Source organism: Agrilus planipennis, unplaced genomic scaffold (assembly GCF_000699045.2).
Source record: "Agrilus planipennis isolate EAB-ADULT unplaced genomic scaffold, Apla_2.0 scaffold11, whole genome shotgun sequence".
Taxonomy (NCBI): Eukaryota; Metazoa; Arthropoda; class Insecta; order Coleoptera; family Buprestidae; genus Agrilus; species Agrilus planipennis.
In genome coordinates this window covers 215,618-234,986 of record NW_020440736.1, presented here as the reverse complement: position 1 = coordinate 234,986, position 19,369 = coordinate 215,618, and the positions used below count along the sequence as shown (strand labels likewise).

At 36.9% G+C, this 19,369-nt stretch overlaps 1 protein-coding gene and 1 long non-coding RNA gene across 4 annotated transcripts in view; one reads left to right on the top strand and one right to left on the bottom strand.

Moving 5' to 3' along the window:
• The window catches only part of LOC108733805, a 137,298-nt gene that overhangs the window by 1,581 nt on the left and 116,348 nt on the right, over window positions 1-19,369 (top strand). The window contains exon 2 of the long non-coding RNA XR_003232178.1: window positions 11,544-11,625. This is a non-coding gene — a long non-coding RNA (uncharacterized LOC108733805). The remainder of the gene's footprint in view (window positions 1-11,543; window positions 11,626-19,369) is intronic.
• The window catches only part of LOC108733802 (protein trachealess), a 140,679-nt gene that overhangs the window by 19,496 nt on the left and 101,814 nt on the right, over window positions 1-19,369 (bottom strand). Inside the window, exons 1-2 of one of the 3 annotated variants that reach the window (XM_018465119.2) lie at window positions 13,604-13,856; window positions 6,498-6,736 (exon numbers count right to left, since the gene is read on the bottom strand). In XM_018465119.2, the coding sequence (XP_018320621.1) occupies window positions 6,498-6,736; window positions 13,604-13,770 (406 nt within the window). In that variant the 5' untranslated portion in view covers window positions 13,771-13,856. Of the gene's footprint in view, window positions 1-6,497; window positions 6,737-13,603; window positions 13,857-19,369 lie in introns of those variants that run through there. The other 2 variants (XM_018465120.2, XM_018465118.2) reach the window with 2 other exon arrangements.

Below are 19,369 nucleotides of genomic sequence, written 5' to 3'. Positions count from 1 at the left end.
TTTTGAATTTAAATCTCCCCTCACTATTCTCAAATTTCAAGAATCAAGTATTTTCGTGAAGTTTCTTGCACTCAACTTTAAGGTCCAAAAGGATGAAATGAAGCTTTCAATTATATCGATGGTGTATTGCTTTAGGAAATGTGTAACCTGTGTGCTGTCCCGAATGTATTTTAATTGTCAATGATCTTATAAGTGCGTAAATAACTCGCGCCTAATACATATCAGATCGGGTTGATATCAAGTAATATCAAGTACCTACCTAACTTCTGAATGTGTTTGACATACAGTTAAGTAATGCAACAAGGGAAAACCATGTGAACTTTGATTTTCAGGTTATCAAGCTACTTGACTTGATGAATTATCATTAGTAGATAATGAGAATATTATGGATGTAATAGGTACAATAAAATCTTTAAAAAAAAATCTCATATCATAAAAAGGATTCAATACAGTAGAAACAGTAGTTAAGGTTCACAAATAGTTGAGGATGTAGGATGTTCTAGTTTTAGGAAAATGCGAAATTTAGCTCAGGATAGGAAAGATTGGAGGTGCGTGTCCAATTAGTCTTAGCACTGATAACCCTATAATGATGATGATAATGACAGGGTCATTTTTATACAGCAATTTACTTATTTTATTGTGGATATGCAAACTAGAGTTAAATTTTTATCGTATTCTTTTTTATTTTAATTTATTAAAGTTATTATTGATTATAATATCGACATGAAAATTTCAACTTTTAATTGGTTTGCGGCTGATACAAAGGAAGTCGCTAGAGTTGCCGTTCAGAATGCTGATTATTGCCTAGAGGAAGTTGAAAGATCGATATCGAATAAATCTAAGAAAAGGCGCTGTAGCACGCGACTAACTAGTTCGTCCAGTTATCCTACTGACTACGTTAGTAAATAGATACTAATAGATTTGGATTATAATATTTATCCCATTAACGATTTTACAACGGCAGTGAAACCAAAGAGGGAAGAATTATGAGGCTAGACCTCACCTTATCGAGACGAACTTGCCTCATGTTTTACGTTACATCGTTGTTGGCAAAAAAAGAACCAACAAGACAAGCTCAACTTGCTGCTGCTGTAAACATATATTTGATTGTGTGTAGGTTCCTTAAGTCTATAAGTTTTCTGGTATACACTCACTACCAATCGGTTTACAGGCGTATACAAAGCTAGTTCGACAAAGTTACATACATACACCATAATTTATCCCTGATTATTCGCTAATTTGTTATGAATTCCAAAAATTTGTCTCTCCTGTCGGTTGGAATTTGATATCAAGCTCGCACTGCACATAGTATATTTTAAGTACACTTTAAAGGTCATATATAATTTGTCTCTGAATAATGGTTCTTTTACACATTTTGTCGCTGGAGGCTGGATTCGTGACAAATCGATTAAGTTTCTATTTTTTAGTGAGATGTTAGTGACAAATCATGCTACAGTATTTTTTTGCGATATTTCTACATAATTTGGTATACGCTATGTGTAGTGTCACTTTGATGGGTCTCTAATTGTTTCTTGCTGATCAGCTCGAAGCTGGACTCGCAACAAAATAGGTAAAAGTACCACCTTTCAGCGACAAATTGTGGCCCTAACAGTATTTTTCTATGCCATTTAGGTATGTATTAGTGTCAGCTTATTGACATAAAGTTAACGCGTCGTTTATTTCTCCGTAACCTAAAACTGGAGCGACAAAGTTTTTGGATTTGGCAACCAATAAGCGAATAACTAGCGAAAAAATGTAGATAATTTCTAAAACAAGAAACATAACTGTCTTACTAGATTGATATCATCATCATTATAAGGTCGTCAGTCCTAAGACTGGTGGACACGTACCTCCACTCTTTCCTATCCTGAGCTAAACTTTGCATTTTCTTAAAACTAGAACAACCCACATCCTTAACTATTTGCGAACAGTAATCTAATCTAGGTCTACCTCTACCCCTCCTAACTGCTGTTTCTGCCTCTAATATGTCTCTGACTAGACCTTCATGCCTAAGAAGGTGTCCTACCAACCTCCTATCTCGCCTATTTTTTATTGACTTCCATAGAGTCGTCTGTTCTCCTATTCCTTCCAATACCTCTTCATTTCTAACCTTATCTACCCACGATATCCTCATCATCCGCCTATAACACCACATTTCGAACGCTTCTAACCTTTTCTTTTCCGCCGCGCTCACTGATTGATATACGTGATTTAAAAGATAGTATTTTATAAATGTCCGCAATTTAAAAATATAACAAAATAGCACGTTAAAATTTAGGTTTTATGGAAAGGTTTACTGATAAATCTGACGTAGATCGATGGTCAAGTGACTTTACTAAAATCGACCGGATGTCCTGTTGCGCTAATACATGTAAAAGGACAAAGGACATACGACACTATAACATTTGTTTACTACTATCCTCTGGGATTTATCGTACTAAGAGGCGAGGAGTAAACAGTAGTCCTTGCGAATACAGAATACAGAAGAGTTGATTTAAAGAGTAAAACTTATCTAGGTGCATATTACTATTCTGATGTTTCCCTGTGGCCATATTTTTATGATTATTTTGCATTTCTGGCTTTCAGAAGTAGATTTTTTTTGTGTCTATTAATTTAGGTTTGTTTCACGTGTTTGTAAAGCGAAACTACGGAATATATTTCACCATTTTTAACCTAATGAACCTAGGTATATTCAGGTGGTAGTCAGTGTTTTGTTCATAGGGTATGAAGAAAATATTTTTTGTTGAAAAGCGGACAAACAAGGTATTACGGCTGGCTGTGAAACTGTTGTTTCGCATGAAAACAGTGCACGAGGTAGTAATTCGTTTTGTGCAAGTATTCCTCGAAATAGCGCTTGCATATAATAAGGTTATGACAGTGACACTGTCCTGAATCAGAATTTACGATTTCGGAATACTAAATGGGAGCCATTTTGCCTATGTGCTTCGCATGGAAGCCATAGCGGTATGGATGATGATACGTGATGGGGAATTGTTATTTTTTACACGTACCGTACCGCTCGATTCCGTGCAGCCTTTGAGTAATTTCGGTTAGTCAAGCAGCCCAAAAATTAACCTACGTGAGCTGGTTTCGACGTATTTAAAATCGACGAGTATTTTTATCTAAACCAATTGTAATGCAGACAACGAAAACATTTAACAATGTACAACAGGGTGTGTACACTGAACACACGATTCCACTCTTTCTATAAAACTAACCTCAATTCTTCAGTTTTATCAACGCTAAAAAAGTCACACCGTTTTATAAATAGGCAGGTACGTATCTATTGAAAATGTTATGACACCAAAATTTACGTATCTGTATCAAGCCAGCACGACAAAGTCATATTTCTTGTTTCGAAAATTCATTATAATTTGTCGCTAATTTGTTACCGAATGCGAAACTTTTTCGCTCCACTACTTCACGTAGAACAATCTTTCAACGACAAATTTTTGTTCTTAAAGAATTTTTCAAGATGTGCTATATGTACTGATAGCTTGATTAGCATTTCGTCTATTCTCCATTAGCCAGGTTGAAGCGACAAGTTTTTGGATTTGGTAAGAAAGTAGCGATAAATTATAGTAGGTATACATTTTAGAAATGAGAAATATAACTTTATCGTGATAGCTTTATAATACGCTCATACATTGCTAATCGATGATCATCAATCAATTAATCGAAAGTAATTGTTGTTGGTGTTGTGGTCTATCGAATTATAAACCACATTAAGAAAACAGTATGAAATATTTGATAGTAAAAATGATTTATTTCTGAAGAAAAAATGTAAGCTTTATAAAAATAAAAAGAAAGAGTGAGGTACCTATAATTGTTGGAGGGTGTGATGTTAACACATCGATATTCGGTCGTTTCGGTTGCCGTGTATGTCATAGTAGAAGACGAGGGGTGTTGTAGGATGAGGCATCGTCTGACGAGGACAAAATGTTCCCCGAATGTACAACATGTAAATCTAATCACGAACCCTCCCTGTTAAACTAGTAAATCCAATTCCAGACCGTCCCGCGAATGATGAAATTAGACAGTGCTTATTGTAAACCAAACTGGGAAAATTTAGAGGCCTAATTGGTGTACTTGTGGCGAGTGAGGGTTTGAACAGAAATAATTATGCAGAATTAGGCAGTCGGATTCGACATTCTTACGACAACACTCTTAATGAATTGACACCGATATAGAGGGTTACAAGCTTTGTTTAAGATTTAAATGGGATTGCTTTTGTAACGTGCCGCCGTCTTCCTTCTCTCAACCGTACGTAAATATGCGAACGGGAATTAGCGGGGGCTATATTTTGCGGAAGGGTTATTTATCTCTGCCATCCCCCAATTCCCGGCTGCCTTCGTTCTCTTAAATACTGATTGACATTATTCCTTCAACACTTGTAGCTTCATACGTTTTTGTATAATGCTACACGTCGTTCCTGTTGTTCTCTACCATGGTAATACCTTTACAAATATGTAGAGGACCATAACAGTACGAAAATTGTTTATATAGGGTTGTTCGGAAAGTCATTTCGTTTTTTCCCGATAGAGGATTTAATTGTATTCTTTTGCACCCAACTTCACATTTAAGCCGTATAATTTTTATATGCTTTGAGAGCTCATAATATGGCAAGGCTTGTGTGTGAAAAATTCCAATTAATTCTACGCAGTAGTTTTTGGTTGGTGCCCTTTTAAATATGGAGAGCGATAAGCAGCATTTTCGACATATCTTACTGTTTTACTACAGAAAGGGTAAAAATGCTGTTCAAGTCAGAAAGAAATTGACTGATGTGTATGGAGAAGGTGTGTTGACAGTACGCCAGTGCCAGAACTGGTTCGCTAAATTTCGATCCGGCAATTTTGATGTCGAAAATGCACCACGTTCGGGAAGGCAGGTTGAAGCTGATAAAAACGCGATAATTGATGTGAACCGGCGAATAACAACACGTGAGATCGGATTGAGGTTAAATTTATCAAATTCAACAGTTTATGACCACTTGAAAGGCCTGGGATTATCCTCGAAGCTCGATGTATGGGTTCCCCATGTTCTCACAGAGAGAAATCTGTGTCGCCGCATTGACGTCTGCGATTCGCTTCTCAAACGTCACGAAAATGATCCGTTTTTGAAACGCATCATCACTGGGGACGAAAAATGGGTTGTATACAACAACGTCAAACGCAAGAGGTCATGGAGCAAAAAAGATGAACCGGCTCAAACCATTTCCAAAGCCGATATTCACCAAAAAAAGGTGATGCTGTCTGTTTGGTGGGATTTTAAAGGAATCGTTTTTTTTGAGCTTTTACCGGATTACACAACGATTTATTCGGAAGTCTACTGTCATCAGCTGGACAAACTGAATGATGCACTTCAACGGAAAAGGTCAGAACTAATCAACAGGAAAGGTGTAGTGTTTCTCCAAGTCAACGCGAGACCTCACACATGTTTGGTCACTCGTCAAAAGCTTTTACAGCTTGAATGGGATACAATGCTTTACCCAACATATTCTCCAGACCTGGCACCATCGGATTATTATTTGTTCCGGTCACTCCAAAATTTTTTAGACGGTAAAACCTTCACCTCAAATGTGGAGGTCAAAAACCTCCTCGATCAGTTTTTTGCCAGCAAAGACCAAAAATTTTATGAGCGTGGAATTATGCTACTACCAGAAAGATGGCAAAAGGTGTTGGACCAGAACGGTCAATATATAATTTAATAAAGTATTTGTTTATTATACGAAAACTGTCTTTCATTTCCACAAAAAAAACGAAATGACTTTCCGAACAACGCGATAAGAACAAAGGCTTTCACGGCCGGAGTCCATAGTAGTATGAAGATTCGGGCTATAGCGCCGTGGTCTAAGCGAACTATTCTGTCCAGACGTTTCGTCGGCTACTGCGGCTGACATCCTCAGTGGTAATGCTGCGTTAACAACGTGAACGTAGATTATATCTCGAAGTCTCGACAGCGACTTGTCGTCGTCGTCAACGCACCACTACCACTGAGGATGTCAACCGCAGTAGCTGACGAAACGTCTGGACGTAATAGTTCACTTAGACCACGGCCCTATAGCCCGAATCTTCATGCTACTATACAATGGTTTATATACAACTTTCGGTTCAGTTTTTCTCTAGGTCCGCTTCTGTCCCGACCTCATTCAAAATCATTTTATCAATGTTCAAAATCAACAAAACAGTGATTGAAGAATGTTGATGGATCGCTATTTATTTCTTACAACTACTTGTAAATGTATCTACTATAACCGCCAAAACTCACATACCAATCAAATTTCATCGTATCATCCATCTCATTCAGAAGTCATGCCACCTATTTTCATGATTTAGTTGTTTATAAGCCAATATACGTTCATGCAAACGTCAATCAAACGCCAATTTTAAAACATCGATGTATCGAATCTCTGATATTGATTCTTCTACGAGAAACATCGATGTTTACAGAAAATCGACGAATATCGTCCACCTCAAATGTATAATAATGAAACTAACCTTTGAGAGATTTGTTGGGCGGTGGTCCATCCCTGTTCCATGGTGGATCCCCATGACCCGAAAAATCTCGGAGTTTCAGGTACGATATTGTTAATCTTATTATACTTGCTTTGTCAAGTTGAGACGTGATGGCAGCTGGAAGAGGCAACATTTTGGCCAGCTCGTAAAATTCGAAATTTTCTTTGCCTCTTCGCGACCTTGCAGCGTCCCTGCTCTTCTCCTTCCTCAATTCCAGAATACTGTAAACAAACGCTAAAATAATTTAAATAATTCTAAACTTCTCACTTCAACAACAATAAGACTCTTATTGACTAGCGTGCCAACATTAATTTTCTAATAATTTTTTACATTTTACATATATTTCGTCAAAAATAACTAAGGTTAATATTAAGTTCAGTATTTTTTATCTGGAAGTAAAACGTATTGTGTAGACTTAACAGCTGATCGTTTTCTTGGTATCATTGCTATAAATCTGTTGTTAGCAAACCCCTCCGACGTTTAAAAGTTCCTTTTTTTAATACGATTCTAATGTAAATTTAGTACAACAAATCTCGATAAGGAGAAGAAATTAAAGAATTGGCCGGTATTGAAAACAAGAAAAATCCCAGAGGTTTTCGGTGAATGAAGGTGGAAAGTCTGAACAAGTAAGCCAGGGCACGAGTCCCCTAGGATGCATAAAAGTAGAAAGTATTGGAGGCCAAACGTCGCAATTGTGCGAATGATTAGACCTTCCGGAGATACAGAAAGTCACAAAGAAAACTTGTGGCAATAGTATCTATGTATATACCTATTAAAAATAGAAAATTTTGAAAGAGGTTAATAAATTATATCATTGATCTGTAATGACACCAATTGTTCAAATATTTGACAGTAATTTGAATATAAAAAATATAAGCGAATTAACTTTTACCACATCGTCATCATCATAAGGTCGTCAGTCTTAAGATTGGTTGGACTATCCTGATCTAAATTTCGCATTTCCCTAAAACTCTCACATCATTAATTATTTGTGAACAGAAATCTAATCTATGGATCTACCTCTACTCCTCTTAACTCCTGTTTCTGTTTCTATTATTTCTCTAAGTAGTCCTTCATACCTAAGAGGGTGCCCTACGAACCTATTTTTTATTGAACTCCATATAGGCCCCTGTTCTCCTATTCTATCTAATATCTCTTCATTTCTAACCTTCTCTATCCACGGTATCCTCATCATATCACCTATAACACCACATATCGAACACTTCTAACCTTTTCTTTCTTTTCTAAATTAACTGTTCGCGAGTATACAAGTGACTTCTTTTTATTGAAGGCGACTCTACCCTTCGCTATCCTGTGTCTTATGTCTCTACCGCTGGAAGGATTGAGTTATCTGACTTCTAATTTTTCGTCTCCTATCTTTTTGTTCTCACTTTTCCTACTTTTTCTTCCCTTGCATACTAGTACTTATTTTTGTTTTACTTTTATTTATTATCATACAATATTGTTTTGTCTTTACCGTTTTCATTTTATTTAAGACTATCTCTAATTTTCATTTTCCACATTAAAACTTTAAAACCCAGTTTCCGAAGTGTTGACTATCAAAGATCTTTGATGAATTAATTCCTTAGGAAATTAAGTGAATTAAGATGGAAAATTCTAGAATTTTTAAATATTTATCAGAATATTCGTTTGGAATTGCGATATTGTGGGAATTGTGTCTGCGGTTTGGTTCGGAGATTTCGTTTCGATTAGTGATTGCAGGTTTTCGATTATAATGTGCGAGGAAGAATTGAGATAGGTACCCAGATAGGAGCAGCATACGTTTTATGACGTGATGGGAGGCAGTTTTTCAGTTCGGTGGTGTCTCGTGAGAGTTGGTGGTTCATTAGTGCGACACGTCTTCGCACGTAAGTCCAGCGATAAAACTGGCCATCACAACGTGACGGTCGCAAGTCAGCACTCTTGCCCAAGTCCTTCGTCGTCAGTATACGATGATGACGGCGTTCTCTATTTGGAAGCGAATCGCCTTGGGACAGCGTTCTCCGATCGCTTACGCGACATCCGAGAGATAAAAAGGAACCCGTAGAGCGTTCCGATCGTCCAAGAGGTAGGTGGAGGTGTATAGTCAGGTGGCGCATTCTCGCGATAACCTAATCATCCGTCTACAGAAGAAGAAGGACGAAGGGCCAATTCTCCGAGGGCCTAGCAAGCGTTGAACTAACGTCGGCCAATTTCCGCCAATTTTACCAAAAGTTCGCCTTAATTTTGTTTTCACACGCTGCCCTCTATAAGGACCGACGCACCCCTAGCTAACGCCAAACTCAGCCAGCCACCCTCGCACTATACCGGACGAAAGCACGACTTACTTTCCATTACTTTTTTGGGGGAGTTTTCATTATTATCGTTTGTTTCTCAATTGAATTCTTTACACTACAACAAACTATCGCAGTAGAAACTCGATTGAATGGCTAAATAATCGGGATCATCTGTTTAAGTATGCAGTTGAAACGAATTCAAAACCTAAATCGATAGTCACTTTTCTTACCACATAATAGTAAAAAAGGCATCTGACGAAATCTTATTTGGATGAAACGTTAAATGTCAAATCGGTACATAAGTGTACCGAGCATTGATTCAAATAAAAAATATCGACCAATATTTCTGGAAGCATTTGGTGTAAAGAAATGTCAAGTGAAGTAAAATTTGGAACATCAAACAAAGTATTCTTCCAATAGGAATTAATAAAAGAACGTACCAAAAAAGTACCTAGGTACTATGTTCAGGCTTCAACTAATCTATAAGAATTTGAAAAAGAAAAAGTCAAGTATTAAAGACAAATGAAGGAAAATCTGAAACAATGTATTTTTCAATAAAGAACTGACCAATAAACCAATCTAGATAGAGAGATTTGGTGTAAGTCTCAAAGGCAAATGGTACGAAACTAAACCATAATAACTAAACTTCTAATAAGGAACTGATAAATGATTCAATTTAAAATGCCAAGCTTCCATCATTTTAGAACCATTTGGTGTAAAACAAAGTACAACAGTAATGGTATATTTGTCAATAAGAATTGGTGAAATAGTTGACCCACCAAAATCAGTCGGTGGTTCCTGGTTTCTCTTGGATACTGATACAATGATATCTACCAGTGGGCACCAGAGTCGGTCGAATAGCTCATCCACCAGGATCAGCTGGTGGTTCCTGCTTTTTTTTTTAATATTAAAGCTACTCTAGCATCACCTGGTGTTAATAAAACATTAAAGCTTTCTCGTTCTCTTCCGTTTGGCCAGTTTAAATTGTTTTGCTTTTAGTGTAGCTTTTTTTGTTTCTAAGTATCTATACGAAAATGTTTATATATAGATGTATACATATATTTACGGTAAATAATGCCTGGTAATTCTTTACATTTGTATCCATCCCTTGCGCTAACCAATAGCAGTAATTCATAGGGTCAATTTGAGCCGTGAAGTCCCTGGTGTCCGGCCCAAATGCAGAGTGACAGGTCCTATTGCTGCGGTCCCCGAATTATGATCGTCTCTTATAGTTTTTACTTATTTCTTCGGCGGCGGACGAGGGAGAGCAGTTTAATATAACACGATTATAACAGGGCCGGCCCTTTCGCGATATCTCCCGAATAAAATGAAAAAACAAGCCGAATTGGCGCGTTGTCGAGGATTTATAGATTCGAGATTTATTACTGTAGACGTCCCTAGTGACCCTTTCGTTCTTTTTTTTTTTTCGGCCCAACTGTTTTCTTCAACGCCTTCTGTTTACATGGATTTCGCTCATTCATTGTTTACTTAACCGGAATGCCAACAAGCGCCTAACGTTCCGAATCTACCCTGTGGCTAACCCACCCCCATTTTATCGTAAATTGTCAGATAGAATCATTACCGATTGTTATCACAACTTCTATCTACTAACATTCCTTATGCTAGAACACCGTATATCGTGAACAACTAAACTTTCGGTTATAGAAACCAACGTCTATATTAGCTTTTAGAATCTATATTTTGCTCTAGGTGTAGCGTCATTGTAGTATAAACGCTCGACATATTTGGTACTTCCCCAGACACTTTGGCCGAATAGGTATAGTTAGTTGTTAGTGGTTGTATTATCTGCATTTTACGTATCAGTACATACTTCCTTTTTTGATGGACATTCTTAAATTCATAAGGTTTCAGTAGGAGAAAACAACACGAACGACTATTTATTGCTTCACAGGTTGACTAAGTTTCAAGTAAATCTATCCACAAACAAAGATGTTAAAACGAACGACGAAATACATCCTTCATCCTTGTTCCTTGTATACATCATAAAGGAAACCTTTGTTCAAAATTGCAGTTATCTAGGTCCAAAGGCTCAGCTTGGGCATTGATGAATCAAATAAAATAATTCGAAGTGGTCTGTATTCTGTCGAAACTGCCAGACGCGGATCGCGATTTCGATCTTTTTGGATCTCATCAGCGCGTCGCAGGCAGCTCCGACAGAACACAGACCAACTTTTACCTGCTGTCTTAACAGTACGTTTTAGAAAATTTTAGAGAAAATTTTAGAAAAGCACGATGCTACATTTTAGGATTACGTTTGCTCCAACAAGGTCGACTTGTGTGGATATCTACTTGCTGTCTTAACAGTACGTTTAAAACGTAAAAATCCTAAAATGTAGCATCGTGCTACAGACGGCGTTTGTAGTATTTTCCTTTAATGAATCAGTAAATCTAGACTTTTATAATTGTAAGCTATATAAATTTGGAATTCGCTTTTGAGAAATTTCTGGAGAAAAGTATCTCGCCCTTCAACATTTGTTGTTATTTGTTATTAATGACTATGTATTAGTATTTTATTTCTGTGTATATGAAATATGTAACGTATATGTTTATTTTGTTAGCCGTTATAAATGTTTATTACGACTGCAAATTTAAAATTAAGTCTTTCTACCATTTCACAAAATTACCGTCTTTGAACTATACCTAAAACGGGACAGTATTATGTAAAGAATAGTTTTTTGTAACTACCGATCAGTGCGTAGACAGAAAAATTATCAAATTTATACATTTTCAGATACCGTGAAACCGCATTATCCGCTGGTGCACAGAGGCAGTAAATTGGATTTAGGAAAGAAGTGCCCACTGCTCATGGAACGGTAAGCGAACCTTGTTTATATGATGATGGTAGCCTTTTTTTACTGACGCTTGAACGTTAAATTGGGTGTTTGTCAATCAGTACCCAGTTTAGATTCAAATTATTGGAGCATTGCCGCAAATCGGGCCACTTCGTCATTTGCTTAATTGTCAAAACCCGTAAAGTGTAATTTAAAAAAAAAAATATGGGTTTATTCAACAAAAAATTGTGTCACTTTCATATTCAGTGCATATATTTGATGCCAAACTGTAGTATTTTTTAAAAATGCTTTGAATGAGATTGATACGTCGAGCATCACTTCACCAGATACATATACGAATTCTTCTAATAATTTCCACTGTTAGTTTCTGCTATTTTGATTTTGATTTTCCATTTTAGTATAGATACTATGTGTCGCCTCCTAATCACGTTTAATGCCTTTTTATATTATACACAATCACATTTTTGCGTATGGTGTTTTATATGTATTATACAAGCATGCACGTTTTACAAATGATATTTTGTTTTGAGCGCACATTAGCACTAATTATTGGTTTTACGTTTAGTGATTTGGTTAAAGCGTCTGGTAACATTTCTTTAAATTGTGGGGACTTTTTATAAACTATGACGAATCCATGTTACTATTTATGCAATAAGCACGAATGGTATTAGTGTAAAAAGAACATACAAGTGGTTCTGGTGGTATGTTTAAACATCATAATAATTTGGCACAAAAGGTAAAAAGCACAAGTGCTATATCATGATTGCTATGATGAGTTATAAAGTATCAGAAAAGCATAAAGCTTGGGTGTATATAGTTTACGTATACCGCACAAAATTGATGGGTTGTTTTAAGCGTAAAATTTTAGTGATACAGCATTTATGATAAGAGTTAAAGACCAATTCGGTTTTCGTGAGCTTTAGTACGTTATTAATACAGACTACATTCTGTAGCACGAATAAGCACAAAAGAGGGCACTTTTTACGTTCTTTTTAGAGCTTTCAGTATTTCAATGACTTATAAAGGTACTTGTTGAAAATAAGTGATGATTAACGACAGGAGTTGTCGTTCTTTGTGGTATATCAATTTGTTTACACTGTCGCGCTATAAATAATACGTCTGGCAGAGGTGTTAAATATTCCACAAGAGTAGTTGATACATCTATTTTTGCGCAAGGCAGCCTCGAGCTGGAAAATCCTTTTTGAAATACGCATTATGTCGAATTGTTCGTTATGTCTCGGTAATTAGAATAAGAATCGTACGCTTGCGGTAAGGAAAACAATACATTATACAGTGATTTATAGATTAGAGTCATGCGTCATCTTCATGCTTTGGTAAATACGTCACTATCAACTCTAATTTACATAAGTTTGTTGTATATCGTACCTAGGTACTGGGTGCTACAAATTTCACAAGGCGTCGTAAACCTTTATAAGCAAATTAATGTTTAATAATAATAATGCAATTTATAATTATAATTATAATTAGTGATTTCAAAACATTCAGATGTCGCACTAAAAGTACTACAATTGTGCATGCTGGCCATTATAAACATATCAGCATGACATTTGATACCAAGTATCTACCTGCCAATAAAAGTGTCCAATTGGGACTTCATTTGGTCTATCAACGTGCTCTGATATGACCACTTCTTTTTGATATTTTATAAAAAAAAAAACAAAAGAAACTCAAAACAGGCTTAGTAATATGGGTCAAGTAAGCGGATTTAAGTTTCATTCCAGGACATTTCACGGAAATTGTTTCCATTTGCAATGAAATGTCTGATTGTTTTCTAAAGGATAATAAAAAGGACTTCGTCCTTAGATACACTTAGTGTAGATACATATAGCTATTATTGGAAAGAAAATTGAACAGTATGAAGATGGTATGGAAAAATGAGTATCTACATCATGAAAATGTGGAAAATTTGATGACAGGTCGGAAAAGCTCCGTGTTGCTTAAATCCGCTTTATAAAGGTGAACAAATAAGTTAACATGCCCTGGTTCGAGGACGGGACTCTGTTTGTAGGGGACACACAGATCCGCTGGTACCAACCAGGAGTGCGTGAACGCAGGGTTGATGTTGACTCCGAGGCCGATGGGTGGTTGCCTCTGGAAGCTCGAGGTGACGGCGTAATCCATGGCTACGGTTTGGTATGGTAACATTGTTACAACTCACGTTCACTAACCACAATCACTGTCGATGGACTATTGACCGCGTGCCATCCGAAATCCAAAGAGCGCCGCTTCACTTTGGGGGCGGAGAGCTTTTCCGACAAAGACTTGTGCGATTGGTCGGTGTCACGCAGAGTAGCGCATTGCAACTACGCGCTAGAAACCATTCGCTGCTGTATCCGCCCACGTACCGGAATCAACAAGTAGCCAATACACCAAGCCTGTATAACTCATATTAACACGTATGACGTCTCGATTATACTCACCCATTCCAAAACGAACGGCTGAATAACTCCTGTTATCACTCATCCCATCATCCTTCCAAATTAATGTTTATTTACTTTCCTGGCTTCACACCGATTTCTGAATGATCATTGACGACGAATGTCCTCCTCTTAAAGAGATTGAATTCCTTCGATTGATTTAACATGAGGATTATCCTTGACTTCATCAGTGCTTCTAGGATTCCTCTTAATTGTATCCAAAGTACTGCACTTTTCACTCCTTAAACAAGGTTTTCAACTATCCAAAGTACATGCGTACACTCTTCGTCCTTTCAAGGAATTATGAATCTCCTTAAGCCTCGAGGGTAGTGTGTTGTATCCTTCTCCTTTTGTGTTTGGAATTTCTTTTGATTCCTCTAGTGAAAACTGTTATGATCTATACCTATTTAAGTCTTGCGATTATCGTCGTCCTTCGAACATTTATTATCCTTAAGCTTTAACACTATCAAAACTGGTTCCTACCATTTGTCCTTTTAAATTATTTAGAGCCCCTCGCATCGATCTTCTAAAACCACTATCTTTAAACCTAGAGAATATTAAATCCTTTTCCAAAATTTTCCTTTTGGCGAAAATTATTAGTGATTATCCTTTCGTAATTCTTAAACATTTAAACTTATTGGAGTTTAAGCAAAATTTTACTGACAATTAGTTTCAGGTATTTCTGTCAATTTAGCACTTTTTAATGATTTTATCATTTATTGTGTTTACTATCCTGTCTGCAATCCTGGATCGTCCTGTTTTTCTAGTGGATGGGTTAAAAGTTACATGGATAGAATAAAGTCATCACTGGCTTCGTTATATTAAATATTAATTATAATTTCCTTCTTACGACTGTAATATCTAGAGGATTTCTATCTCCCTTTGATGAACTGACATGTTATTGTACCTGTCTATCGTCCCATTAGCTTTGCGTTTTACCCAATCCTTTATTGCTTCATTATGATATTTGGCAGTAAATTAAGTATCTTTGTAGTGTATCTAGTGTTTAGGGTGCTTATTAATTTTCGAAATTTTGACTGTCACAATTGACATTACCGGATTTACAATTTTGATGCTTGGCGCCTTCACCAAAATTATTAGATTTCGGGATGAGCTCGAATCAATTGAATATTTAAATATTTAAATATCCATAAAACGAATAGATAGATACTTTCAAAACAATATTTGAAATTTAAATATTCAGATAAGTATATTCAAAATCTAAATATCTGAATATTCAGAATTTATTACCTATACCAAATTTCAAACAACTGGATAGGTATGTCCAAATATACTGAAATACTCGAATATTACGTTGTTAAATGTTTGTATATTTTGTTCCTAATTTCTAATGTTTTTATGAAGTTCTTGTTTTCAAATAAACATTAATAATGCAATATTCTAATTTTTTAATATTGAGTCGTTATGTCAGTATTTTTTCAGATATTCAAATATTTGAATATTATTATTTATATTTGCAATAAGAAATTTAAGGGGACCTAAATCTTTAGACAATAGTAAACGTGAAATCATAGCAAGTAATATTTTAGTCTGAGTCGTGCATATGTGTGTGTGTGTGTGTGTGTGTAAGTATATTAGTTCCCTTAATTATTTTCCGGAAATAATCTGCGTCAGTATCTCCGGGTCGGAATAAGGGTCCGACATCGCGATGCGGCCAGAGTGGCGCGACATAGGGTCGTGTTATTAGACCGGTGGTGGTATATATTTGAGATGAAGACAACAAATTAATTAGAGGCTATAGAATACATTACTGCAGGGTCAAGCCGATAGCTCAGGCCCAGAAGAGATACAAATTAAGATATTCTAATTGAGGGCTCCGCAAGAACCCTATGGCAGTAGGATGACATTCAGCTCTTCAGATATCGCAATTTGCAAGAATTGTTTTTGGGGTTAAAGCACAAAAATATATAGATATCCCCTTTTCAAAAATTGGTCTGTATTTTTCTTTATTATACTGATACATGTATAATATATGAATGCACAAAAATTGTACCTATATATACGGTGTTAGGGGTATTAATTTCATTGGGTAATCAGTGGAGGGAGTAATAATAAAGTAGGTGAGCATAAATGGAGCAGATGATTCATGGGATTAGGCAATAATAAGAGAGAGTCTAAGTTGGCTGGCTGGTGATGTTCGGTAATAATATCGGGCATATTGGCAAAAGAGGGGCCCTTGCGGTATCCCATTATCGATTAGCTTTATGTGTGTATCGGCCGCCTGAATGGCATTCGTTAGTCGCAATTTCGGAATAGTATTTTCTTTGCAAATAGTGACGCTAAACGCATCCGCTTGGGGGTGCAAGTGAAAGTACTTTGATTAGCCCCTCTCGTACTCGCTGATGCTACCTCCTGAGCGAATGCTGGCGAATTTAACGTCGTCCAAAATAAAAACGTGACAGACATGTTTATTTATAGGGTTGTTCGGAAAGTCATTTCGTTTTTTCCCGACAGAGGATTTAATTATATTCTTTTGCACCCAACTTCACATTTAAGCCGTATAATTTTTATATGCTTTGAGAGCTCATAATAGCAGGCTTGTGTGTGAAAAATTCCAATTAATTCTACGCAGTAGTTTTTGGTTGGTGCCCTTTTAAATATGGAGAGCGATAAGCAGCATTTTCGACATATCTTACTGTTTTACTACAGAAAGGGTAAAAATGCTGTTCAAGCCAGAAAGAAATTGACTGATGTGTATGGAGAAGGTGTGTTGACAGTACGCCAGTGCCAGAACTGGTTCGCTAAATTTCAATCCGGCAATTTTGATGTCGAAGATGCACCACGTTCGGGAAGGCCGGTTGAAGCTGATAAAGACGCGATAAAGGCATTAGTTGATGTGAACCGGCGAATAACAACACGTGAGATCGGATTGAGGTTAAATTTATCAAATTTAACAGTTTATGACCACTCGAAAGGCCTGGGATTATCCTCGAAGCTCGATGTATGGGTTCCCCATGTTCTCACAGAGAGAAATCTGTGTCGCCGCATTGACGTCTGCGATTCGCTTCTCAAACGTCACGAAAATGATCCGTTTTTGAAGCGCATCATCACTGGGGACGGAAAATGGGTTGTATACAACAACGTCAAACGCAAGAGGTCATGGAGCAAAAAAGATGAACCGGCTATAACCATTTCCAAAGCCGATATTCACCAAAAAAAGGTGATGCTGTCTGTTTGGTGGGATTTTAAAGGAATAGTTTTTTTTTGAGGAAGTCTACTGTCATCAGCTGGACAAACTGAATGATGCACTTCAACAGAAAAGGTCAGAACTAATCAACAGGAAAGGTGTAGTGTTTCACCAAGACAACGCGAGACCTCACACAAGTTTGGTCACTCGCCAAAAGCTTTTACAGCTTGAATGGGATACAATGCTACACCCACCATATTCTTCAGACCTGGCACCATCGGATTATAATTCGTGCCGGTCACTCCAAAATTTTTTAGACGGTAAAACCTTCACCTCAAATGAGGAGGTCAAAAACCTCCTCGATCAGTTTTTTGCCAGCAAAGACCAAAAATTTTATGAGCGTGGAATTATGCTAGTACCAGAAAGATGGCAAAAGGTGTTGGACCAGAACGGTCAATATATAATTTAATAAAGTATTTGTTTATTATACGAAAACTGTCTTTCATTTCCACCAAAAAAACGAAATGATTTTCCGAACAAGCCTATATAATAAATAAACGTAGAAATTTCAGCGAGTCCGACTGCTTGCGCCCATCATTAAAGACAGCATCACTTTAGGCATAGAATATACAGAGACAAAAGATTAGTATTCTTAGATTTACCGTTGATATAATAGTACTAGCATCTAGCAAGGAGGAGATAGAGATGTAAAATGAATAAATGAATTGATGAATAAAACAAAAATATTGAAATGCACGAGAAGAAAAAGCAGGGAAACGAAAAATTAGAAGAAATGTGCCTGATGTGACTCTGTTACTGCTCATAAATAGTTAAGGATGTGGGATATTTTAGTTATAAGGATATGCGAAGATTAGCTCGGAAGGTGCGTGTCTTACCCGACTTAGGACTGATAATCCTACGATCATGAAGATGAATACGTGTCAAAACCCATGAAACTACTCGACTAGAATTTTGAGGCAAGGCGATATATGCCTTTTTCTTGCCCTAGGGGGCAACTTCATGAGGTCCACAAGGGGTAGTGGGTTACTCACTTTTAGGGAGCCTGCATGCACCTTCCCCATCCCCTGAAAATTGTAGCCGGGTATCACTACTTTTTTTGGGGGATTTGCATGAGGAATCTATCTATCTAAATCCCTATATTGGCATGCCCCTCATTAACCACACGAAGCCCGCACGCTGCATTGGGCATGCCCCCTTGAAATTCTAGTCGGGACTATTTTCGGTGGGATTTTCATGAGGAATCGACGGGGAAATCCCCATATCGGAATGCCCCTCATTAACCACATGAGGCCCGCACGCTACATGGGGTTATGCTCCCTATAAAGTCTACTCGGGTAGGAGTAGACAATTATTACAGGTTGCGTATATTATCCAGTAATATTCTGACAGATATTTTTTTTAACGTTTTTGTACATTTAATTTTATTAAGTTACCAAATGTGCAGTAGATGTATTACGTCAGTTTCATTTTTGTTTTGTTCGATTGTGCTCGGCTATTCGATTGATTTGTGCTCAGGCCTTGGGATTTTGAGGAAAGACGTGATAGCAGTGCTGGTGACGTTTCTTCAGAAAAATATTTGATTAGGGCGCTGGTCGAAAATGAAAACGCAGGCGTGACATGAACGGAAAGTTGTGACTTGACTGACCAAATGAAATGGTCGGCTTTTCGTCATTATTTTATTTAGTATCGTCCGTAGATAGAACGAGAGAGACTAAAAAGGAAGTGTGCTGTACTTAAAGGAAAAACGAACAATCAACGTCGCGTCGGACGAAAACAATAAATTGTATTACCGTTGTTTTTAATTTGAATTCAATTAAAGTTGATGACATTTTTATTGACAAAATAACCGCCAACGTTCAAAGTTATCAGCGTTTGTATCGCATTTGTATGTTAAATTTCGAGAAAGTTTCCTGAAAGAAATTAATTCGTAACTAGGGGTGGGAATGATCTGCTCCAGTAGTAGAGTATAAAATGCAAAGGACGTTTTTATTACAAGACAAAACTTGGCGACGGAATCATTTTCATCAGAACGTCCCCTTTACGGGAAGGTTGACACGCATAATTGGAATCGCAAATCCAATTATAAACAGCTTAATGATCGGTAAGGGAAAGAAAGAGAAATGGCTGTATATATAAGAGCGATTGAACGCCATATAAA